Source organism: Pimephales promelas, chromosome 1, assembly GCF_988280905.1.
Source record: "Pimephales promelas chromosome 1, fPimPro1.hap1.1, whole genome shotgun sequence".
Classification (NCBI taxonomy): Eukaryota; Metazoa; Chordata; class Actinopteri; order Cypriniformes; family Leuciscidae; genus Pimephales; species Pimephales promelas.
Window position 1 is genome coordinate 8666655 of NC_142769.1, and position 26708 is coordinate 8693362.

The 26708-nt window shown below is 40.3% G+C and overlaps 2 protein-coding genes across 3 annotated transcripts in view; both read left to right on the forward strand.

Moving 5' to 3' along the window:
- Positions 1-26708, forward strand: part of LOC120477391 (protein NLRC3) — a 41147-nt gene that overhangs the window by 10023 nt on the left and 4416 nt on the right. The window contains exons 4-8 of one of the 2 annotated variants that reach the window (XM_089123312.1): positions 5620-5721; positions 9889-11775; positions 11895-12068; positions 14700-14873; positions 17091-17137. In XM_089123312.1, coding sequence (XP_088979438.1) covers positions 5620-5721; positions 9889-11775; positions 11895-12068; positions 14700-14873; positions 17091-17137 — 2384 coding nt within the window. Of the gene's footprint in view, positions 1-5619; positions 5722-9888; positions 11776-11894; positions 12073-14699; positions 14874-17090; positions 17138-26708 lie in introns of those variants that run through there. The other variant, XM_089123339.1, reaches the window with a different exon arrangement.
- On the forward strand, positions 17216-25355 carry LOC148998330 (stonustoxin subunit beta-like). The gene is made up of 2 exons (XM_089123378.1): positions 17216-18899; positions 22287-25355. Exons 1-2 carry the CDS (start codon positions 18896-18898, stop codon positions 22829-22831), a joined length of 549 nt encoding a protein of 182 aa, XP_088979504.1. The 5' UTR covers positions 17216-18895; the 3' UTR covers positions 22832-25355.

The following is a 26708-nucleotide window of genomic DNA, read 5'->3' on the forward strand; positions in this document are numbered from 1 at the left end:
ATGCTCTTCACCGCTGGTTCCGTCCAGCTCTCCAGAGATTGAACGCTCTTCACTGCTGGTTCCGTCCAGCTCCCCAGAGACTGAATGCTCTTCACCGCTGGTTCCGTCCAGCTCTCCAGAGATTGAATGCTCTTCACCGCTGGTCCCGTCCAGCTCTCCAGAGACTGAATGCTCTTCACCGCTGGTCCCGTCCAGCTCTCCAGAGACTATATGCTCTTCACCGCTGGTTCCGTCCAGCTCTCCAGAGATTGAACGCTCTTCACTGCTGGTTCCGTCCAGCTCCCCAGAGACTGAATGCTCTTCACCGCTGGTTCCGTCCAGCTCTCCAGAGATTGAATGCTCTTCACCGCTGGTCCCGTCCAGCTCTCCAGAGACTGAATGCTCTTCACCGCTGGTCCCGTCCAGCTCTCCAGAGACTGAATGCTCTTCACCGCTGGTCCCGTCCAGCTCTCCAGAGACTGAATGCTCTTCACCGCTGGTTCTGTCCAGCTCTCCAGAGATTGAATGCTCTTCACCGCTGGTCCCGTCCAGCTCTCCAGAGACTGAATGCTCTTCACCGCTGGTTCCGTCCAGCTCTCCAGAGATTGAACGCTCTTCACTGCTGGTTCCGTCCAGCTCCCCAGAGACTGAATGCTCTTCACCGCTGGTTCCGTCCAGCTCTCCAGAGATTGAATGCTCTTCACCGCTGGTCCCGTCCAGCTCTCCAGAGACTGAATGCTCTTCACCGCTGGTTCCGTCCAGCTCTCCAGAGACTGAATGCTCTTCACCGCTGGTTCCGTCCAGCTCTCCAGAGACTGAATGCTCTTCACCGCTGGTTCCGTCCAGCTCTCCAGAGACTGAGTGCTCTTCACCGCTGGTTCCGTCCAGCTCTCCAGAGACAGTATGCTCTTCACCGCTGGTTCCGTCCAGCTCTCCAGAGACTGAATGCTCTTCACCGCTGGTCCCGTCCAGCTCTCCAGAGACTGAATGCTCTTCACCGCTGGTTCCGTCCAGCTCTCCAGAGATTGAATGCTCTTCACCGCTGGTCCCGTCCAGCTCTCCAGAGACTGAATGCTCATCACCGCTGGTTCCGTCCAGCTCTCCAGAGACTGAATGCTCTTCACCGCTGGTTCCGTCCAGCTCTCCAGAGACTGAATGCTCTTCACCGCTGGTTCCGTCCAGCTCTCCAGAGACTGAATGCTCTTCACCGCTGGTTCCGTCCAGCTCTCCAGAGACTGAATGCTCTTCACCGCTGGTTCCGTCCAGCTCTCCAGAGACTGAATGCTCTTCACCGCTGGTTCCGTCCAGCTCTCCAGAGACTGAATGCTCTTCACCGCTGGTTCCGTCCAGCTCTCCAGAGACTGAATGCTCTTCACCGCTGGTTTCGTCCAGCTCTCCAGAGACTGAATGCTCTTCACCGCTGGTTCCGTCCAGCTCTCCAGAGACTGAATGCTCTTCACCGCTGGTTCCGTCCAGCTCTCCAGAGATTGAACGCTCTTCACCGCTGGTTCCGTCCAGCTCTCCAGAGACTGAACGCTCTTCACCGCTGGTTCCGTCCAGCTCTCCAGAGATTGAGTGCTCTTCACCGCTGGTCCCGTCCAGCTCTCCAGAGATTGAATGCTATTCACCGCTGGTTCCGTCCAGCTCTCCAGAGACTGAATGCTCTTCACCGCTGGTTCCGTCCAGCTCTCCAGAGACTGTATGCTCTTCACTGCTGGTTCCGTCCAGCCCTCCAGAGACTATATGCTCTTCACTGCTGGTTCCGTCCAGCCCTCCAGAGACTGTATGCTCTTCACTGCTGGTTCCGTCCAGCCCTCCAGAGACTATATGCTCTTCACTGCTGGTTCCGTCCAGCCCTCCAGAAACTGAATGCTCTTCACTGCTGGTTCCGTCCAGCCCTCCAGAGACTGAACGCTCTTCACTGCTGGTTCCGTCCAGCCCTCCAGAGACTGTATGCTCTTCACTGCTGGTTCCGTCCAGCCATCCAGAGACTGAATGCCCTTCACTGCTGGTTCCGTCCAGCCCTCCAGAAACTGAACGCTCTTCACTGCTGGTTCCGTCCAGCCCTCCAGAGACTGAATGCTCTTCACTGCTGGTTCCGTCCAGCCCTCCAGAGATTGACTGCTCTTCACTGCTGGTTCCGTCCAGCCCTCTAAAGACTGTGTGCTATTCACTGCTGGTTCCGTCCAGCCCTCCAGAGAATGAATGCTCTTCACTGCTGGTTCCGTCCAGCCCTCTAAAGACTGTATGCTCTTCACTGCTGGTTCCGTCCAGCCCTCCAGAGAATGAATGCTCTTCACTGCTGGTTCCGTCCAGCCCTCCAGAGACTGAATGCTCTTCACCGCTGGTCCCGTCCAGCTCTCCAGAGACTGAATGCTCTTCACCGCTGGTTCCGTCCAGCTCTCCAGAGTCTGAATGCTCTTCACTGCTGGTTCCGTCCAGCCCTCCAGAGTCTGAATGCTCTTCACTGCTGGTTCCGTCCAGCCCTCCAGAGACTGAATGCTCTTCACTGCTGGTTCCGTCCAGCCCTCCAGAGACAGTATGCTCTTCACTGCTGGTTCCGTCCAGCCCTCCAGAGACTGAACGCTCTTCACTGCTGGTTCCGTCCAGCCCTCCAGAGACTGAACGCTCTTCACTGCTGGTTCCGTCCAGTCTCTCCGAGCCCGAGCTCTCTTCTTCGCTGGGCCCGACCAGCCCAGCCCCAGAGACCGTCCTGCCAACGTCACAGACCGTCCAGCCAGCGCCAGAGAACGTCCAGCCTGTGCCGGAGACCGTCCAGCCTGCTTCGCCCTGGTCTCGCCCTCAGCCTGCTTCGCCCTGGTCTCGACCTCAGCCTGCTCCGCCCTGGCCACGCCCTCAGCCTGCTCCGCCCTGGCCACGCCCTCAGCCTGCTCCGCCCTGGCCACGCCCTCAGCCTGCTCCGCCCTGGCCACGCCCTCAGCCTGCTTCGCCCTGGTCTCGCCCGCAGCCTGCTTCGCCCTGGTCTCGACCTCAGCCTGCTCCGCCCTGGCCACGCCCTCAGCCTGCTCCGCCCTGGCCACGCCCTCAGCCTGCTCCGCCCTGGTCTCGCCCTCAGCCTGCTTCGCCCTGGTCTCGCCCTCAGCCTGCTCCGCCCTGGCCACGCCCTCAGCCTGCTCCGCCCTGGCCACGCCCTCAGCCTGCTCCGCCTTGGCCACACCCTCAGCCTGCTCCGCCCTGGCCACGCCCTCAGCCTGCTCCGCCCTGGCCACGCCCTCAGCCTGCTCCACCCTGGCCACACCCCTCTCAGCCCTCAGTTCGTCCCCCCTCCTTCCTCTGGTCTGCGGCGTGAGGTCACGCCTCCCGGGAGGGGGGAGTTCTGTCACAGTCTTCGTCTTCACCTGTTTGTCCCGTCAGCAGCACTACACTTCCCAGGATCCTCTCGTCACCCTATCCCGTGTTCACTCCCTCATCAGCCACCTGTTCCTCGTCATCATCATCTGTTTCACCTGTTCTCACCCCATTATGTTTGATTATTCTGTGTATTTAGTTCCCTCTGTTTACTCAATGGTTGTCGGTCGATGTCGAATGTTACCCCGTGTTACCCTGTATCCTTGCCTGTTTCCTGAATTAAATGTTACCTTCCGTGTGAATCTGGACTCCTCCTATTCCTTCCGCCTGCACTCATGATCTCCTGCACCATACCCCGTGACAGCTGCTATAATTCATAAGATAAACTTAACTCAGAAATTGGGTTCTGTGTGAGTTCAGTGCTTCAGGTCAAACGATTGTGAATTAATGATTGTTAAAACACAAGCAACACCATCAGATCACCTTTTCTAATTTGATCATCTGGCTGTTATAACTCAGACAAACAAAATCTAAAGTTAATGATGTGAGGGTCAAGAGGCCAACTAAAACATATTGGCGACTTTAAATTCTGGTTTTCTCCTTCCATGATTCTGCTTGTTAACATCAGGCGTCTTCAATAATGCTCAATCATCACTCAATTATTCACTTAATTATCTCTTTAACTTTATCACTGCTTCAGTGTTCATTTAACATTTTGCTCAGAGTTTAAGGGGGCTTTCACACTGGCAGTTTAGTTTGGACAGGCACGGTTCGCATGAAAAATTGCTAATGTGAATACTGTCATGGGACCCGGGTGCGCACTGGGGTAGCGAACCCGAGACTACCTGGAGGAGGTGGTCTGAGTTCGGTTGCATCCAAACCATGCCGCGGTTTGCCTGAATGTGAAAGCAACACGGATTCGGGCGCGCACTTGTTCAGGAAGTAAAATATCCTACACATGCGTTTTAGCTTATTGTGATCTATTCAGTTAAATAAAACGCTTGTAAGGGATGATAGTGTTGATGATTTACCTTGTATAGACCATTTCACAAGATGTAAACAACACTGGTCCAGAAGCACTTCCTGTTTCAGTTTTTCAACACTACATAAAAGCTGGGATAAAATACAACCAACAGAACATTTAAAACTGAATCAAAAAGTTAAACAAACATCTTTAAGATGTTTTCTTTACATGTGAAATAAAGAAAACAGTTACAAACTGAAACAGGAAGTGTTTCTGGACCAGTGTTGTTTACATCTTGTGAAATGGTCTATACGAGGGAGAGTGAGCCTGCAGTGTCTCCGTGCATTGCGTGTGGAATCAGAGCAACACATTTGGAAATCCACTGTCTCCTCAAAAGAGTCTGTTTGCAAGCAGCAGAAGTCCACCTTATGCGACACACGCACAGTAAACCTGTATTGTGCACTCAACTGCTCAGAATAGCAGCAAATAAAAAAATAAATAATAAAAAAAAACCACAATATTTACCACGTTCTGCTTTCTATCATGCGCCGCGCACGTTTGCGATGACGTAAGATGCACGCAAACGCACCAGGGTTCGATAGAATCAAGTTGAGTGTCAAACCAGACCATTGCTGCGGGGTGCTCCAGGAACAAACGTGTTCCGGCTCGGACCGCAGCAAACGAGCCCAGTGTAAGAGCCCCTGAGTTGGGTTGCTTAAAATGATTTAATTCCATGATTTTTAAGTAATTCAGTAGAGTAATTCAATAACTTTTTGGAACAAGTAGTGAGTAATTATAACTAAGTACTTTTTTAAAGTAACGTTCCTAACACTGTCCACTGCATATGAAGTTGTTTTTCAACTAAAAAGATCTTCATCGCTGGATGATCGCTTCATGCATGGCATTTTTTCATAACAAAATTGGCATGCATTATTGATTTCACTTGACTGTAGGTCCTCCGGCCACTTCATCCAACTCTTGATGTTCTTAAATACTCCTTCTACGAGTGTAAAACCGCATCAGACGATTCTGACTGCACTGGGTGGGAATAGCACGGTTGCAAGGGCCCTTTCATCGCTGCTTGCAGCTTTAATTCCATTGTTGAAGTTACATAAAACAAATTATGTTTGTTAAATGTAACCCAGTTATGTGGAACCTGTTTACATAAAAAGTTATTTAAAGTCAACGTATCATTTTTTGGAGCGTGAGTGTGGACTCATATAAACACTGGGAGTGTTAATTTGGGGATTTTGCTGGGGAAATACAATTGTATTTTTTTTTTATTTGAAAATCACTTTAGAAAAAAAGCTACTTCTAAATGAACAAATGTAAATCAAGCACTGTTTTGTTTTGTCATTTGTCAACAGGAGATCAGAGTCTCCAGAACCCAGCGGTGTGTCTCTGAAGAGTAACAAATCCATGATGCAACCACCTGAAATCAGTGATGGACCAGTGACCTCTAAACCTCCGTTAGTATAAACATTAACTTGCTAATTTTAAGTAGTGCATCTCAGATGAATAATGCTTTCAGTGAAATAACAATGTTCCCCAAAAATGTTTTGCAGCATGCAACATCCCAACCAACACGTGGGCCCTATGTGTGTTTTTATGGGCTGTTGCTTAGGCTTTGCTTGGGTAACCCAAATAGAATTATTTTAGATAGAAGATGTTTAACTAAAAAGATTTTCATCGCTGGTTAACAAAATTGGCATGCATAATTGATTTCACTTGACTTTAGGTCCACGGCCACTTCATCCAACACTTGATGTTCTTAAATCTTCCTTCTACGACGATTCAGACACATCAGACGATTCAGAGCGTGCAGAAAACTGAACAGATCATTCAAACACGGCAACACTTAGCCCGGTTCATTCATTAGGATCCAAACAGAGATAGAAGCGACCACACACCTCCATGTTTTCCCTATTTAAAGGAGAGAGAGAGAACTTTCTAACAGTATATGACAGGGTGCAGACAGCGATCACTGGAGGATTTAGAACACGCCAACTTTTGATTAATTTAGGCAAAATGTACACATGTAAATTGACAAAGTGTAGTATAATAATGACCTAAATGTGTATTTTGGATTTTTTTTTAGCAGAAGTCTGTTTTTTTCAGCTTCAATAAAAGAAGACATGTTATTGAAGACAAATAGACCAAAATCTCAAAATTGACCTGTGAAATGTTTTTGCCTGCCGTGTTTTTGAGCGTGCTTAGAATAAACTAGCATTTAACAACATTTTGCATTAAAATAAAGTAACGAGAGGAATGTTGCCCAATGTAATAAAGTAAAAGTACATTTTTTTCATTAGAAATGTCGAGTTAAAGTACCAACATTTAAATCTACTCTTAAAAGTAAAGTTAAAAAAAATTAAAAATTCTCAAGTAAATGTAACAAAGTAAATGTACTGTATTTTAAATTGTACTCAAAACACTGTAAAATTAAAAATAATATCTGCAAAATAAAAATGCAGCTGATTTTTTAGGTATTGTTACATTAAAGACAAATTCCAGTCATTCACATTTTTTTACAGAAATTGATTGTATTTTTCATACAGTATTTTTCTGTTTTCTTAAATTACATAAAAATGTATGTAAAATTACAAATAGAATCTGTAATTAAATGGTAACAAAACAGTTAAATGATTACATGACTGGCTTAAATGATTACATTAGATATATCCTATATATAATCTATATATCTATATACTGCATCTATATATATGTGTGTGTGCGTGTGTGTCACCTTTATTTATATAGCACTTTTTACAATACAGATTGTATCAAAGCAGCTTCACAGTGATAACATGAAAATAATACAACACAGATCAAAAATATTGTTGAATATTAATTGTCCCCAACTAAGCAAGCCAAAAGCCAAGGCGACAGTGGCAAGGAAGGAAAACTCCATCACCTACAGAATGCAGAAAAAACCAGAGAGAAACCAGGGTCAGTCGGAGTATTTTTCCGTTTCTATCTATTTGGAAGTCAAAGTAATCACGCTGGTATAGAGACGAGTTGTTAAGGATCAGTGCCGATGGCTGTCGTGTTGATGAGGCCGTCACTTAATGATGAGTTGGGATAGGTCCAGGCGCAGGTCTGCCATAGAGCGTCCCTCGGGATAAACAGAGAAACTAATATTGGCATAGACACCATCCTTCTTATGATCAGGATTTACGGGACGTGTTCCCGGTTCCGGCTGATCTAAACTATGCAGCCTAATTTTGAATTAAGGAATATTAATATTTTCTATATTGTGTTGCGTGTATGCAAGGCCAAAGAGTTTTTTAGTCTAGCTTTGAACTGACAGAGTGTGTCTGCTTCCTGGACAACTTTAGGAAGATTGTTCCAGAGTTTTGGTGCTAAATAGGAAAAGGATCTACCGCATGCAGTCGATGTAGATATTCTAGGTATTATCAACTGGCCAGAATTCCGAGATCGCAATAGACGTGAAGGACTATAATGCGTTAAGAGCTCGCTCAAGTAATGGGGAGCTAAACCATTTAGTGCTTTGTAAGTAATCAGCAATATTTTAAAATGTATACGATGTTTAATAGGCAGCCAATGCGGGTTGACAGAACCGGGCTAATATGGTCATACTTCCTGGTACTCTATTTTTAAGATGGAAAAATGCAGTTTTACAGTTACTAGACATGTGTCTTTCAAATGAGAGATTGGTGTAAAAAAGCACACCCAGGTTCTTAACCGACGACGAAGACTTAACAGAGCAGCCATCAAGTGTTAAACAGTATTCTAGGCTGTTACGTGTGGAACTTTTTGTCCAATAATTAGAATCTCAGTTTTTTTTCAGAATTCAGTAGTAGGAAATTAAATAGTCATCCTTTTTTTTATATCAGCTATGCATTCCGTTAATTTTGTGAATTGGTAAGTTTCGTTTGGTTTTGAAGAAATATACAGCTCAGTATCATCACCATAACAGTGAAAGATAATTTCATGTTTCCTAATGATATCTCCCAAGGGTAGCATGTACAGAGTGAATAGCTGCGGTCCTAGTTCTGAGCCTTGTGGTACGCCATACTTAACTTGTGATCGATAACATCTTGAAGTAACAAACATCTCTTCATTTACTGCTACAAACTTATATAAGTATGATTTAAACCATGCTAATGCAATTCCACAAATGGCAACATAGTTTTTTAGTCTATTTTAAAAAATATAAAAATAAACCAACACACATAACGTTACAGTCAGCTCTGGCCGACGGTGTTTTCAGTGCAGTGAATGTGCCTGCTCTCCCGCACCCACATTCACTCACAGACATGATAAGCCCCACAGGTTGATTTAGATGAATTAACGAGTTTGCAAAATTCTTCCTCTCCTATATTAACAAATGAACCAATTTTTTTACTCAGGGAAACTACAATGCATCCCCTGATGCGATACTGTAATAGACAGTGTAAAGTCGACACAAAATCAATCCGATGGCGGAATTCGATTCGTGGTGAAGGTTTCACACGTGTTCCGTCTTTCCCATGGCAAAGTGATTTTAAATTAAATGCAACACATTAAATCGTATGTATTAACTCGTTTCATCGGATTCCATACAATTAAAAAGGTTTATCAATGATATATGTGCATCATTTAATACATTAATACATTAATGATCGACTATTCATTTTAACTCTAATGAAAATAACTTCAAAGTCTGTCTGAGAGAGAGAGAGAGAGAGAGAGAGAGAGAGAGAGAGAGATGTAGCTCAGAGGAAGGGGTTAGGGTGTCAAATGTTAATTTTGCCATTGTCTTTAGAGGCCACTGGTCAGATATTTTCTCTTTAACCAGTTTTCCAGTCTGACAACAGTTGCATAGTTATAATTTTGTCCCTGATATTATCAATCTTATAAGTGAAAAAATTCATAAAGTACTTACTGCTGTGTTGCTTGGACACTAAGCACCAATACTTCAAAAGAAGTATATTTAAAACTAGATTTATTTGTGGTTTTGAGAAATCTTTTGTGTCTCTGTGACAAGTATTTACTTAGTTTCAGTTCATTTTATGGACGCATTTCATAATGAACTTCACTGACAGAGAGACTGCATCATGTTTATTTTTCTTTATTTGACAAAAAGCAGAACACTTTGTTTCTATTGTGAGTATACACAAAAATAGACACTTAACAGGATCAAATGTATAACACTTATATGTAAGATAAAAATCTGCAGAGTAATCTCTTAGTAGAGATTAGTAGAAAAGAGTCTCGTTTGCACTTATCAGGTGGTGTCTGTGCTGTTGCTGGTCCAGCGAAAATCTCTTTATTTACAATACTTTTAGTGGTCCCAAATGAAAATTCACGGTAATACTTTGCTCACATTATTAGTGCATTATAAATGTTAGTTGATACATTTAAAATGACAGTTTAAATCAGTCGGTTTCTGCAAGTAAAATTAATTAACTTGAGTATTAATTTAGTGCATGGTGTTTTTACAGTAACATACTGTAGATTACAGTAAAGAACTATACAATTATCAGTAAATTCACTGTAAAAAAAAGCCTGGTAAGGTCTAACTGTATAGGGGTACCGAAATCATATATATTTCCAATGGTCACTGAGGGTCATTGTAACGGCTGTAATTTACTTTTTTTTTTTTGTTGCTCTTTTCTTTATAATTTCAACAGGGGAGACATACATGAGACATACAACAGGTCTGTGCGGACCTCAACATCCCACTATCAGGCCCACTTCGAGCAGGACAAAACTGAAGCAGTCCTACAGACACACACACTGGAGCCTGGAGACCTGCAGAAAGTAAAAGACATGCACAAAACCAGCATGAAGAACAAGTATGAGAGATTTTTTGAGGGAAACAAACTCCAAGAGAATCAAACCCTCCTGAACAGGATCTACACACAGCTCTACATCATAGAGGGAGAGAGCGAAGGAGTGAATAAAGAACATGAGGTTTTACAGATGGAGAAAACAGCCAGAACACAACACTCACAAGACACTCCAATCTACTGCAATGACATCTTTAAAGCCTCGCCTGAATCAGGATGTGTGGAGAAAGACCAAATCAAGACTGTTCTTACTAAAGGCATCGCCGGAATTGGAAAAACTGTGTCTGTGCAGAAATTCATTCTGGACTGGGCCGAGGGAAAAGCCAATCAGGATGTAGATTTCATGTTTGTGCTTCCATTTAGAGAGTTGAACTTGATAGGAGATCATCAGTACAGTCTTCACAGACTTTTGCTGGACTTTCATCCTGAAATTAAAGATCTGGACTCAAAGATTTATGAGTGTAAAGTTGTGTTCATCTTTGATGGCCTGGATGAAAGCAGAATGACACTGATGTTTTCAGATGCTCAGAAGGTTTCTGATGTGACTGAGATTTCATCAGTGGGTGTGTTGATGTCAAACCTCATGAAAGGAGAACTGCTACCATCTGCTCTCATCTGGATCACCACCAGACCAGCAGCATGCAATAAAATACCCTCCAATTACATAAACCGTCTGACAGAGATTCAGGGATTCAATGAGCCTCAGAAGGAGGAATATTTCAAGAAGAGAATCAGTGACGAGCATCAAGCTAGCAAAATCCTCTCACATATCAGAAGAGCAAGAAGCCTCCACATCATGTGCCACATACCCGTCTTCTGCTGGATCTCATCCACTGTGCTTCAAAAGCTCCTGAAAGAAGATCTGAGTGCCGAAATTCCGCAAACTCTGACTGAAATGTACATCCACTTCCTGTTGATTCAGATCAACACAATGAATCAGAAGTATGAAGAGACAGATCGAGAGAAACGCCTGCAGTCCAACGGAGAAGTTATTGTGAAACTTGCTGAAGTGGCTTTCCATCAGCTGATGCAGGGCAATGTGATGTTCTATGAGAAGGACCTGATTGAGAGCGGTATAGACGTCACTGATGCCTCAGTGTATTCTGGAATTTGCACTGAGATCTTCAAGGAGGAATCTGTGATTTATCAGAGGAAAGTTTACAGCTTCATTCATCTGAGTGTTCAGGAGCTTCTTGCTGCTTTCTATGTGTTTTACTATTACAATAGACAAAAATCTGATACATCCCAGTTTTTTGATTTAATTAATGGTTTACTGGAAAGTGCAGTAGATAAAGCCCTTGAGAGTGAGAATGGACACCTCGATCTGTTCCTGCGATTCCTACTGGGAATCTCACTGGAGTCCAATCAGGGACTCTTACAGGATCTACTAACACACACAGAGAACAGCTCAGAGAGCATCAGGAGAACCACACAGTACATTAAAGAGAAGATCAAAGATGGACATGGACTCTCCTCTGAAAGATCCATCAATCTGTTCCTCTGTCTGCTGGAAGTCAAAGATCAGACTCTGTCCAGAGAGATTCAGGAGTTTATGAAATCAAACAAACACTCAGAGAAGAAACTCTCTCCTGCTCACTGCTCAACAATTGCCTATATGCTTCAGATGTCAGAGGAGGTGCTGGATGAGCTGGACCCCAAGAAATACAACACATCGGATGAGGGTAGAAGAAGACTGATACCAGCTGTGATCAACTGCAAAAAAGCCCGGTGAGTGATTAATAATGTCTTAATTATTTCATTTGAATGTCTTTTCAAGAATGAAGCTGATATCATTGATATAGAGATGAATAATAAGGAATGCATTTTCATGTTTTACACCATTTCAGTCTTGCTGGCTGTAATGTGACTGCTCAGCATTGTGAAATTGTGGCATCAGCTCTACAATCCTCAAACTCTTTCCTGAGAGAGCTGGATCTGAGTAATAATGACCTGCAGGATTCAGGAGTGAAGCTGATCTGTAATGGACTGAAGAGTTCAAACTGTCAACTGCAGATACTGAGGTAATAAAATCAGTTGTAAACAGTTGTAAACTTCTAAAAGATGACGGGCACAAATTTTTATGACATCAGTGTGTCCTAAAGTATGTGCATTCAAATCGGGTAAATGTCAAATAATTACATTTGAATGTCACATTTACGCCAGCTGGTGCCATTTTGACCATCAACCAATTCAATGAAATTTAATTCACATTTATATGTAGTGCTTTTCACAATACATAATTTCAAAGTAGTATGTCAACATTATAATTTAGAGTGATCTGTTATCATCATTAGGTATCATTCGAAAGCTTACAAACTCAAAATTCATCCTGTGCAAACCAATTTGAATTTGGACGATTGAGAGGTGAGAAAGGTCTTTTAAGCGAGCAGCTCTCTTGTGCTCCGCATCACACCACGTCCACATGATAACGCTGGATAAAAACAAATAAATAAAAACTTTCGTGCTGTTGTAGTTTACACAGGACTGGTGGGACCTTTATTCTGTTATGTGGTTTATTTCGATAGGCGAAACTGTCTTTGTAGTGTTAAGAGAAGGAGAGCTAAATGGGTGATTTTGTTGTTTTTTGCCCCTCTACTGCGCCGTGCGTGTTCTTAAAGAGAAAGACGTTTTCAGCTTGCCAGTATAAATCGCTATTTTTCTGCACTAAACTAGTGAATTTTCCCAAGATATATTCAGAGATGATAAACAAGATATAGAATAATAATTGATTGAAAACCCAATTTTGACAAAAATCTGACATTCAATCTGTTTTTAGACCAAAAGAAATCATTAACTTGCAAATTGCTGGTAAGAGGTAAAACAGATTAATTAAATCATACAATAAATCATGAAAATTAACATTCACTTCTACCTTTGTGAATCTCAATCATAGAATGATCAAAAAGGAACTAACGAGAGAAAACTACTACCATAAGTAAAGCTCCAAAATAAATAGAGATACACAACACTCTCAACTACTGGTTCCAACAAAACATCAGGGGTGTCATTTATAAAGTGTGTGCACGCACAAAACGGGGCTGGAAACGTACGTACGCCAGTTTCCACACAAGGGTTGTGATCTTTATTAAAAAAAAAACTTGACGGAAGAATGTGCACTTCTTTAAGCAATCTTTGAGGCGTGTGTACTCACATTCTGGAGACAAAGGGTATTGGCGACACAGATGGTGAGGTCGTGAACTGAATAAATAAATGTGAGAAGAACGATTACAAGAATAGCTTGTTTTCACGTGACGTCACGCAACTGCGTTGCCATGGCGCGAAACGCAAATGGAGGGCAGGAAGTGATTTCTATATTTAGGAAGCACTTTAACACATTCAAAATGCCTGTGTTTTGCGTCGTTTACGGTTGCTCAAATCGATCAAACCACGAGGAGTTTTTATCGTGTGACAAAAGTTGTTGTTCATAGGGGGGAAAATACAAGAAATTGACAGAAAAACACCGGGAAAAATGCCTTATAAACCTACGTCTGCGGTCGGGAGGAGCCGAATGGGAAAATGCCTGTGTGTGTGTGCGCAGTGATCACTTCGTCAACTGTGAGAGTTAACACATTATTTATGTGGCTTATAATTACATTATTCAGGTGTTTAAATACACTTATGTGGCTGTTTGTGTAACGTACCAGTTTCCGAACTTTGTAAAGTCAAAGTATGTCTGTAAGACGAGTTAGTTGCTGATATTTACAGCCTCTATGGCAGGCAAATCTCTCAATTCAGTTGAAAATCGGTCCTCTTCATAACGTAAGGATCACGTCCAACATATGTTTCGATTTTCTGTTTATATATTTCTCTTGTAATAGCGTCTAAAGTAGTACAGTACGGATTTTCCTCCATCTCGTCCATTGCGCTCTTCGCTCCTTGCCCTCCATCTGCGTTCCGCGCGTCAACACAATCACGTGACTGCAAACCACCTATTAAAATGTAAATCTGAACATTAGATATGTTGCAAGAAAGCAGTAACCACTTTTGTTGAGGTGGACACTTCTAATTCTAATGACACCTAAAACTGTTTCACCTGATTATCTTTGTTTCTGGTTTTCTTTGCAACTCATTATGTTTTGGCAAACACTACTACAAAAACGAGAAGCAAACAAAAGACAAGAGTCAAACTGCCCAACTAAAGCAAACACTGATTACAACAATGGTGACCAACCCTATTAAAACATCAACTACTACACCTAATTCTCAAAAAAAAAAAACAACAACAAAAAAAAACTGCTGCTGAGATCTTGCGCGATTTATTGTCTTCTTTTATTTGCAGTGGATTCAAGGATTTGTGGCTTTAAGTCAGTTGCAATTGTTTTGTGTTTTCATTCAGTGCATGCATGATGTTGAACCAACATCACCATTGTAACATTGACTCAATGCCATCACCATTGATTTATGGATGATATTTTTAAAAAATAATTTAAACAAAATAGTCAGACAGCAACATAGTGTGGGGCCAGATCTGGGCCACGCCTGGTAAATATAGATTTCACTCATTCCAGATGTGCCGTTTCTGGGCCGACACTATTTAATGTCTGGGATAATATTTACACCATTTAATTAATCCGTATGCATGCAGGTCTACATATGAGTATTTTGAAAAAGATGATACAAACATACTAACACTCATCATTGTACATCTGCAGGTTGTCAGGCTGTATGGTGACAGAGGAAGGCTGTGGTTATGTGTCTTCAGCTCTGAGTTCAAACCCTTTACATCTGAGAGAGCTGGATCTGAGCTACAATCACCCAGGCAATTTAGGAGTCAAGCTGCTCTCTGAGAAACTGAATGATCCAAACTGTTCACTAAAAACACTCAAGTATGTCAAACATAAGTAATCTATTTTTTTCCCCACTCTCTGTTTCGTATGAATGCCATAACACCTTGCCATTGGTTTGATTGGCCCATAAATGCAGCTTGAAGCTAGACTGCAAAACTCCAGTGTTAAATTAACCCTTCTGGGAGTTTAATTGACTCCACACTCAAGAGTTTGTGGCCCCGTTTCTCATTTACATTTCTCATTTCCCGCCTCTCATTTACACAAAAACCCTGTTTTATTACAGAAAACGATTTTTTTAATTTCTCTAAATACCCGGCTATGTGTAAACGTAGCCTTAAATTAATACCGAAGCAGTATTAAAGTTAAGAGCTAATTAAGTGATTAATTGAGTGACCATTATTGATGTTGTTGATTATCTCATTAACTTTACCACTTTTAACACTCTTTAGATTGGAACAATATGTACTCTGAGCAGTATTGATTTAACACTGGGGATTTTGCAAATCATGAAGACATTGACTAGCTTGTTCAGGTGAGTTTGATAAGGGTTGGAGGTAAACTCTGCAGGCAAGTGGATCTTGCGGGCCAGAGTTGAGGACCCCTGGCCAAGAGTAAAGAAATAAAACAGAACGGGACCTTATCTGAGCCACAAAATCTGTGTATATTAAATATGGAGTCATTTCAGCCTTAATAAAGCCTGTTAATAAGCAGAATAAATGAAGGAAAGAAGAGAACAGAAAAAGAGACCTGCAGAAACCCAACTGACCCTCTCTAAAGATCTCAGCAGAGGAGGATTAAACAACTCCACAATACGCTATGCAGATTCCGCAGATCCATGGCATTTCATCGCCATTGGCTCGTTTTATAATACTCGAAGATGACAAGCTTTCTAAGCGAAACCCCATTCTCGTCATTCGACGTAATTCGGAGTGACTACGAAAGGGAACTTAAATTACATTCAGTTTATTAGCAACACTGTGTATAAGTGTGAATCCCGCGATATTAGTCTTTGATCTCACAGGTGTCAGATCCACTGCGAGATCTGTCCCACTGTGAGAAGCGAGATCTGTCCGGCTTGACTACGCTTTTTTTCACTCCTCCTCTTACTGCAGCCGCCCACTCTCACATACATGTCAGGCGAGGCAAGGCGCATCTCAAACAAGCCTACTATGTTAAGTGCGCCCACCAACTCTATATACAATTGTGTTATAAAACCATCACCAGGTAACCATCATCACCTGATCTCATTTCTCTTTTGCTTTCTTTGCTGCTGTAAATGTGTCTGACAAACATCATAGCAGCTAAAAAGAGCCTAAAGAAATGATAACAGTTAAGACCCCAACTAATGGAAACACTAATCACTGTTATGGTGAGTTCAAATGAAACAGTTAAAATTCTGTCTCAATAAAACTTCCGTAGACGTCTAACAGAAAATAAAGTCAGTGTGGTTAGTGAAGTGAAGCTGGTAATGTAGTTTGTGGAGTTGTTTAATCTTCCTCTGCTGAGATCTTCAGATTTAATGTCTTCTTTTCTCTTCAGTTCATTTCCTCTAAGACTGTGTCCAAAGTCAGTTGTAGTTCTTGTGTTTCTGCTTGTCTCGTTTTCTTCAGTGAGTCTGCTTGTTATCAAGCTTTAAGGCTGAAATGATATATTTAATACACATAGATTTTGTGGCTCAGATAAGATCCAGGTCTGGTTTATTTCTCTACTCTTGGCTGACATATAGCATTGCTATGCAGTAGGGGTGTACTGGTACATTGTATTCGTATATTGAACCATTTAGTACAAGGCTTTCGGTTCGGTACACATTACAAAAAACGAAGGATTCATTGGACTATTTTTCCTGCCGACCAAAATCCGCTCTGGCGCAACCACCACAACATTGATCAAATGGCAAATGTAATGAAAGCAGAACAAAACACCCCTACTATGCAGAGTTGTAAAGTCCAGGTTCAGAAAGTAAAAGTCCAGTCTTTCTCAGTATTTTGTTCCAATCACCTGGATCTGCTTATTAGCAGTTTTTTTAGTCAGGAGAAATCAGCTGAAATCAACTGTCAATCAATTCATGGATGGAATAAACACATGGCAGGACTTCTACTTTCTGACCCCTGGACTATACACCACTGATTTCTTTTTCATAATTGAATCCTGTTTGTCACCATTTAATTGTTGAATTTTATACACTGACAGATGTGTATATTATGTGTATATATAGTAGATGTGTCATGGTAATTTGGTATGTTTGTGTTACTGTAGTTTGGACCATGGAGGAGAGGGGAGGCTTTCAAAAGGACTGCAAAAATGTATGTTTTAACACAAACACACAGATCCTCACATACAAATTGTGTACTGATGTCATCTGGATCATTCTCAAAAAAACAAAACAAAAAAAAAACAAAAAAAACACATTTTTCTTAAATTAATCTGAAGTTTTGAGTTCAGTTCAGTATTTTTTTAAATTATTTTTTAATATATTTACATCATTACTAATAAAAATTTTGTGATGTTTGTTTTCAAAGACCCTACGAGTTCAAGTTAACCTCTGAAACATGAGGAATATATATTTTATATATTTTTTAAAATATTCTAAATATGAGGGAAGAACAAAACAGTAAATTTGGTTAAGGTACAACATTATTTGGTTAAAAAAAGACAAACTGCAGCTACAGGTTTTGTTTACTATGCAAAAAACTGCACAAAAAAACAAAAAGCTATAAGGAGGAGAAAGCATACATTGACAACAACATAATCAGTTATTAATGTTTCATTAGTTCTCTCTTGTCTTTGTTATTATAATTTCTTTATATGACAGCCTGGGCAAAAATGATCACAAATAAAAAAAATAGTTTTTGTGAGTCAAAACACAATGAGTCCAAACACAACTATCCAATGTGCTGACAAAACCGTTAACACATTTTGAATAATACTTGAATAAAGAGTGAAGATGTCGATTTTAGCTACTAGCCTACTGTACAACACTATGAATGTCTGAACAGGAAATATATCAAAAGAAAGAACAGAGCCTCTGTTTAATTTTTTTTATTCTAGCATATTCTAGCATTCTTTTATTATCAACATTTGAAATATCTAAAAAAAAAAAAAAAGAGCAGAGCCTCTGCTTAAAAAAAGTTTAATAGTAGCTTATTGTTGCATTATTTTATTATCAACATTTGAATATGGGTAAGTTTCAATATTTTTACATGCATCTGCTTACATATGCTTTTGCCTGTTTATGCTTCTTCATATGCCTTTTGTTCAGGAGATTCATTACTAGTGAAATAATGCCCCCTACCATATGACATGATAAAAATTCTGTTTAAATTATTAATATAACCATGTCAACAGATTGATCTCACAGTGATCTCTCCATATGACAAGAGGTGTATTATCCAGGAGTCAGAAAGTAGAAGTCCTGCCATTTGTTTATTCCAGCCATGAACTGACTGACAGTTGATTTCAGCTGTCTACTAGCTGAAAAACTGCTAATAAGCAAATCCAGGGCCCGGTTTTTCAAAAGTAATCCATTTTGGATAACGGATTGAATCAAATCTTGAAAATGTTTTTTTTTTTAAAGAAAAAACGGATTACATAATCGGATTAGATCACTTCGATCCAAAAAATCTGGATTAAACTGATCCCATCAGAAGGGTGGATTCAGCATGTATTTCATGCCCAACATGTAATGAAAACTTTAAAAATGTATAAATTAATACTATATTTGGATCATGCAGTATCTTACAAGATATCTGTAACATACAGACAGAGCCAGTCGGATCCATGCACAGAGCTTTATTATAACTTTAACTAAACAGGTATAAACCAGGCACAAAAAATAAACAAGGGCAATCCAATAATTCGTGGTGTTAACAGGCGTAGGTTGAGGCAGGCAGCACTGGTTCGTAAACAGGCAAGGGTCAAGAGTCCAGGTAAACACGGGATAACAGATCAGGGAATAACACTCAAGCCGCCTTTCCACTGCACACGACAAACGACAGTCGTCAGACCGGAAGTCATTCATTTTCAATGGAGAGTCGTACGGGAGCTACGGGGAGTTCCATCATATGCGTATGTGGAATATTCGGATCCGAATTTGATGATGAATATGTGATTAATATACGTATATATATATATATATATATATTTGTGTGTGCTGTATATAATTATTTTGTATATATAAATACCTATGCATGCATGTATATATTTAAGAATTATTTGCGCTTAAATTCTGTATATATATATAAATGTATCATCTATATTATATAAATATAAATATTTTATATATGAATAACACATTTTCTTAAATTTACACACCCATGTGTGTGTATTTATATATACAAAATAATTATATACAGCACACACAAATATATTATGTAAACACAGACTTTTATTTTGGATGCGATTAATCGCAATTAATTTTTGCACAGCCCTAATATACATATATATATTCATCACAATCGAAAAATACTTTTTGTTTTTAGAATATTTATTAGTGATGCATGGCATGCAATGATTACAAAATAACCAAGAAAATGCAAAGAATGGCGATCACTAATTTTTGAAATCCAAAACAAATCCAAATCCGAAATAGTGTCTAACTATTGCGTCACTTGTTGCACGTCCTGTTTGTTCGTTCTGGCAGAATGCAGGAGATTGGTTAGGGTCCCCAAGGGGCTCAGGTGCATCATTGTCAGCACAGAGAGGGACATTGCACTAAGTACAGAAAAAAAGCGATTTACAGTGGCAAGCTGAAAAGATGTGTCTTTCTCTTTAAAGAGGCTATATGCAGCTTTTCCCCCAAAAATAAACGTAACAATAGCCTTTTTATTTTATCATTTATGACTCAAACATCTCCTCATGAGCATACTGACAGCTTGTCCGCTCACAGTGGGTGCACCTATAAGCCTGTATATAAGCTCCTATTTTTCCTATTTTCTGTCGGGTCGGACTTTCCCCGCGCTGTCTGCGGATGTGACGTCAAGCGCGTTCATGTTAAGCCCGGAACACACCAAGCCGACCGCGGAAATTAGTCCTCATCGGCTTTGTTTCCCCCTTTTCGACATGTTGAATTGGTGTTGGGCCGTCAGGGACAAGCAAGCAAACAGACGTCAAAACGGTAAAGATAGACGGCTGTTCTCATGTTACGTCATCTTACGTGAGTGTTCCTTGGCGAATATTTCAATATTAACATGGGCGGAGTGGAATAAAGAAAGTGTTTAGCAGGATTGATATTCAAAAAGGTAAGCAAGCGCTGCTTTGTTTGTTACAGTGTGTGTATCTGCTGTCGGCAGCGTCAGTTTTCCTTTTTGAATGACGAATATAGACTAATATATCTGCAGAAATAGACAGTTGGCTCATTATACGCAGGTGCAGAACACACATTATAGCTGACAGTGTCCTGTAGTTTTCTCGGTGTGTTCAAGTGCAGCTTTTTACCCCGACGAGAGGCAACAAAACAGTCGGCTTTAATCAGCACTAGTTCGTCGGCGTCGGCTTGGTATGTTCCGGGCTTTAAACGTTTCAGATCACTCTGCCACCACTGCTAGTCAGCAAGAAGCCTACACTCACAAGCAGAACACTTATCTCAAACAATATATTTGACTGTTCTTACCTCTGTAAACATAATAATGTTGACCTCATTGCAGCAGATGACTTGTGAAGTTTGCATGTACGAGCGCGCGCTGCGAGTGCGAGCAGAAAGGAAGAGCAGTTTCAGTCGCGAGTTTAAATTTCAGGAAAACGCATGTAGCCTCTTTAAGAACATAACATAACACGCGCGGAGCCGAGGTGCAAATAAAATGACCATTTATTTCTCCTTCTCTAAACACTACAAAGACAGTTTCGCCTATCAAAATAAACCGTATAACAGAATAAAGGTCCCGTCAGTCCTCTGTAAACTACAAACAAGGCACGCAAGTTTTTATTTATTTATTTTTAGCCAGCGTTATCGTGAGGTGTGATGCGGAGCACAAGAGAACAACAGAGTCTGAAGCTGCTTGTTTAAAAGACCTTGCTCGCCTCTCAATCGTTCAATTTCAAAATGGTTTTCACAGGATGAATTTTGAGTTTGCAAGCTTTCGAATGATACATAATCTATGATGATTACTAAAATATGTGATATGAAAAAAAGGCAATATAAAAAGAGCGCCAGTGTCGCCAATCGAAATAAAAACAGATTTGGAAGGGGATTGATTGAACCCAGCTTTGATATGATCACAAAACCTGTAATATTTCAAATTTCACCATGTGGTGGTTTTCCCAGATCGCATCACAAATACATTTAATGAGTCCCAGATAGCAAACTGACATCGAATCAACGTGGAAACATGACATCGAAACAACGTTGATCTGAAATTGTTTTGCTCATCGAATTAACGTTGAACTGTCAGACGCGTCATTCTTTCAAAACTAACGGAAAATCAACTTGAAATCAACGTTGTTTCAACGTTATGAAAGCAAACCAATTTTCGATTTTCATTTAGCTTTGAAGAATGCCGCGTCTGACGTTGGTTCAACGTTAATTTGATGAGCAAAATCAACGTTGTTTCGATGTCATGAGAGACGTCGTTTCCACGTTGATTCAATGTCAGTTTGCTGTCTGGGTAAGTATTTGTAATTTGTAATTGAATACTTTTTGATGTATTTGTGCACATCTCTGCCTTTTAGAAGAACATTCTGGTAACAAAAATAAAATTGATAACAGAAAACGTTACAAGAACGTAACATAATGCTCTCAAAACATTCAACACATAGAACAATAGCATTTCTAGCTAGGATGAGCTCATAATGTTGTCATAGTTTGAGAAAATGAGAGTGCTGTGAGGTTACACTTTTCAATACTGTGAACTCACAGACGGTGTGACCACATGGAGACATCACTGTGGGATCAACGTGTTGACTGGGAATTAATCACTTATTGCTTTGCTTATGTGCACACTTTTTATTTCATCGTATTATTGCACTCTTCTATCATTGTAATGTCAGATGAGTGTGGTTCCTGTAAGGGTTTTCCCCTCCATTACCTTCCAATTTTTCTTTATCACAGTTGCTCATGATTCAGGAACATGGCTTTGTGTGTGTGTGTGTGTGTGTGTGTGATTTGGCCTGTAAAAACTAAACCATGAATTAAGTATGGCGAGCTTCTCAAACCTACTTACATTTATGCATTTGGCAGACGCTTTTATCCAAAGCGACTTACATTGCATTTTAAGACACACATTACATTCTTATTAGTTCTTGCTATCCCTGGGAATCAAACCCAATACCTTAGCATTGCAAGCAAAAAAAAAAAACTCTACTGTTTGAGATAGGAAAACTGCTTACTGATACGCTAGATGGGGTTCAGTTATCCCTATCTGCCATGTTATCCGGAAAACATACTGTATGTCCAACATATATAGTAACAAAACATATGTGAGTTGTAAAAGTTCTCTCTTTTAATCTCCTTGTATTCAGATGCCTGTGATCTCACACTGGATCCAAACACAGCACATGCTAAACTCTCTCTGTCTGAGGACAACAGAAAGGTGACACGAGTGGAAGATAAGCAGTCATATCCTGATCATCCAGACAGATTTGATGGCTTTGAGCAGGTTCTGTGTGGACAGAGTCTGACTGGACGCTGTTACTGGGAGGCTGTATGGAGTGGAAGGGGAGCTGATATTGCAGTAGCTTATAAGGGAATCAGGAGGAAAGGGCTGGGTGAAGACTGTTGGTTTGGATACAGTGAAAAGTCCTGGAATCTGTATTGCTCTTTCAAAAGTTATTCTGCTTATCACAATTGCAAGCAAACAGATATACCTGTCCCTTCATCCTCTAAGAGAGTAGGAGTGTATGTGGACGTGTCGGCTGGCACTCTGTCCTTCTACAGCGTCTCTGACACACACACACTCACACACTTACACACATTCAACACCACATTCATTGAACCCCTCTATGCTGGATTTAAGGTTTATCCAGACTCCCCTGTGTTGTTGCAACAGAATGGCCAGACCCCATAGACATCCCTGTCATATAACTAAACTGTTAACCCTCGCTGTTAAAAAGGCCCATTAAATAAGTAATATACCGTGGAAAATAATGCATTCTGGGTAATATTTGTAGTTTTCAAGAAACACCGTGTGGGGACAGTTTAAAACCCAGTTTAACATTATTTCTTTTATACATGTACAAAGCAATTCATTGAGAATTAACAGATTGAGTTGATGTTTTATTGAAAATAATAAAGTTTGTAGTCACCATAATAACGATCAGTGTTTGCTTTAGCATTAGTTTCTCTCTGTCTACTGTAATTGAGTTTATAAAGCACATTTGTTGTGGCAAGAAGTCAGGCAGAAGATGATCCGTTGTTTATGGTTGTTATGGTAATCCACAATAGTCTTAAACTAATCTGAATCACTGATCTCACCCTTTCTATATGTTTAATTTTTATTGATCAGATATCTGAATCTGCAGCATTAGAGTTAACAGGGTTAATTAGTTATTGTGAATGATATTGAAATAATTAATGTAAATAAACATTTTGAATTTGTACATGAGTCAGACACACACAGACATCAACAATCAGCACAATCTGAACAATAGTGACAATCAAATGTTGCATGTTGCAATGATTATAACTGATCATTGTAACTGATTGCTGTAGTTTCACAGTAGTAGGTAAACACTTTTGATACAGGATACTCTGAATAACATTAGTGAAAGAACAGGCTAAATTATAATTTTGTCAAATTAATATAACAAACTGCATTCATAGACCGTGTGTGTGTACAAGTGTGACTTGTAAAATTGCAGTTCAAACAAGAAACAAACTAAAGTTAAAAAGGCAAAGGTTTGCTTGCAAACATTGCAACTCGCAGCTAAAGCAAACACTGCAACTCCCAACTAAAGCAAACACTGATCTCTACAATGGTAACTTCAAACCAAACATTTTCAATTAAACATCTCAATAACAACTTCTGTAGATGTATGACAGACATAAAGCCATACTGGTTAATAATAAGTGTAATAATGTGTAATGTAGGTCTTGTGTTTCTCTATTTTTAGGGTCCAAGCCCTGAAAGGGCGCAGAGCCCTATTGTTTTATTTAGGATTATTTTTTTAGGACCCAAGCCTTGAAAAGGTGAAGGCCCTATGGTTTTCCTTAGAATTATTGGGGCCCAAGCCCTGAAAGGGTGCAGATCCCTATTGTTTTCCTTAGGATTATTTATTATTAGGGCCCAAGCCCTGAAAGGGTGCAGAGCCCAATTGTTTTCCTTGGGATTATTTTATTATTAATTATTATTATTTATTAGGGCCCAAGCCTTGAAAAGGCGAAGGCCCTATTTCCTTAGAAAATTAGGAAAATTATTATTTTACTAACTTTTTGGCACTTTTGTGGCCCTTAACGTGCTCGAAACTCTTGAAACTTTGCACACGGGTCAGAACCCGCGGCCATCAGAGCCGGGCTGAAGCAGGTACCTGGGCGAGGAAACAAAATTATGGCAAGAAATATTAACTGATCTTGATGAAACTTCAGCAGTGTGTTCATTGTAAGAGGCCGATCCCACTGATGTGACTTTTGTGAGTCAAAGTTATAGCACCACCAACTGGCAGCAGGAAGTGTCACACAAATGCTTTGAAATCACCCTCTAATATTTACATGATTTGCTTCAAACTTTATGTGTTTAATGTACACATGCCACATGCCAGATTTAGACTTGTGAAAGGAATATTGACATCTTAGATACTGTTGCCGTGGCAACACATCAAACTTTAATATTCTTGTTTGATGCTTTTTAGACTCTTAGTCTTAGCATGCTTGAAATTGCTTGAAACTTGACAGACACATTACATTTATTAGCCAGTAGACATGTGCAAAGTTTCAGAAACGGGTGTAGTTTTTGATCTCCAGTATCAAAACTCAGTACGTATATTGTACTAATCAAGCCAGATAACTTTCTAATTTACAGTCATTAGCTCGACCCAACAGAAAGTCTGATATTTTTGTTTGAATATGGTCATTCTATCTCTCAGCCTACATCTCTGTTCATCCCGGGAAATTGCCAGAAAAATTGCCAGAACGCCTTCTGTGTGAAAGTTTGTGTTCACCATCAACAAAGAAAGGACGAACAAATGTCTGCAAACTGGAACGAAGCAGAGATCAGGAGCTCCTCACTATCCATGCTAAAGCTGAGATCGTTCACCAGCTTTGTGGAACAGTATGCGCATGTAGATGTTTTCGACGCGTACGTTACACATCTCATCCTGACGTCATGTGTCTTTTTTTCCGGGATCTTTACGGGTTGTGTGTGAACGCACTCACAGATCCCGGCAAATGACTGCAGTGTGAATGAACCGAAATCAAACAATCCCGGGACAAATGCCGGGTCACATTATCCGTGTATTTTCCGGAATCTCTGTGTGTAAGGGGCTTGTGTCTGTGCCTGTCTTAAGGGGGAGGGGGATGGGGGCTAGATTAACCATTTCACTGCTGGTGTGGTTTGTCTTGTATTAAAAAAGAAAATAAATGTCTTAAGCCTTGTATTTTTTAATATTTTTTTTACATGTTTATTCAGTGTTAGCATGAACAAAATATGAAATGTGACTTTTATATTGGTGAAAAAAAAAATGGTGACAATGGGTTTGGTTTCAAATGAAATACACAAACAACCCCAAACAAACAAAAAACAGCGCATAAATGATAAGATACATTATTACCATACCATATTGTATAACCATATTTGGAAAAAAATATCATTGATTCATCATTTCCTTTCATTACTTTGCCACAAGTAGTAGTTTATCTAACGGTTTGTATCCTGATGTATCCATTGTAAGTGTCATTGCCTGCCTCTTGGATGGAAGCCCCAGGAGAAAAAGACCAGGATCTTTTTTCAATTTTATCTAAAGAATGGAGTTTAATTTTTCAAGCAATGAAGCTCCAAAAACAGTGAAAGGATGTCCCCAACTGTGTGTGGCCCATCCAGAGATACAGAGATAGCCTTACAATTCTGTTGGTTTGTATAGTGTATTACATTCAGGACCCTTCTTATATTGGTGACAGAAAAACACTTCTGAATAAAGCCAGTCTAATCAGGGTTTATTAGGTTGGGAAAAAATGTCTCGAGTCTTCTGGCCAGCAATTTAGAGAGTAGTAACTCCAATTAAACTAATAGGCCTATAAAAGCTACATACATCAGGTGGTTTAGCGTTTTTTAAGAATAAGTGAAATATATGCTAAATTGGTAACACTTTATTTTACGACCCGCAAACAACTGGGTAAGTACACAGAAATTACGGTGTACATTTCTGTAATTATATTGTACTTCCGTGTAAGTATAAGGGAACAATATGTTAAGTTTGGGGTAATAAAGGGGTAACAAGTAGATATACAACCTGCAAATAACTTCGTAAGTACACTGAAATTACGATGTACGTTTCTGTGAATATAGTGTACTTCTGTGTAGGTATAAGGGAACAATATGTTAAGTTTGAGGTAATAAGGGGGTAACAAGCAGATATACAAGCAAATTATTTAATTTGTTAAAAAATAACAGGTACCTAAAAAAGTAGTTAGCTCCTGGAAAAGCTATGTTTTAAAAGCAACCGAGCTACAAAAGCTAAAAAACGTTAACCCAGCTAACAACATTTTGTTATAAGAACGTTCTCTAATATTCAGCGTTGGTTCTGGGAATGTGAAAAATGTATTGTTTTCTTGACATTAGATGAACGTGTTTTAAAAGTATAATTTAAAATATAATGTTCCTCAAACATTCTTTAAACGTAATTTTAGATTAAAAATTCAACATGATAGGAATGTTGACTTCTAACATTCCATGTCCAATTTGTTGAATGTTACACAGCAAAAACTCGAGTGTTAAAGTGCAAATTTAAACA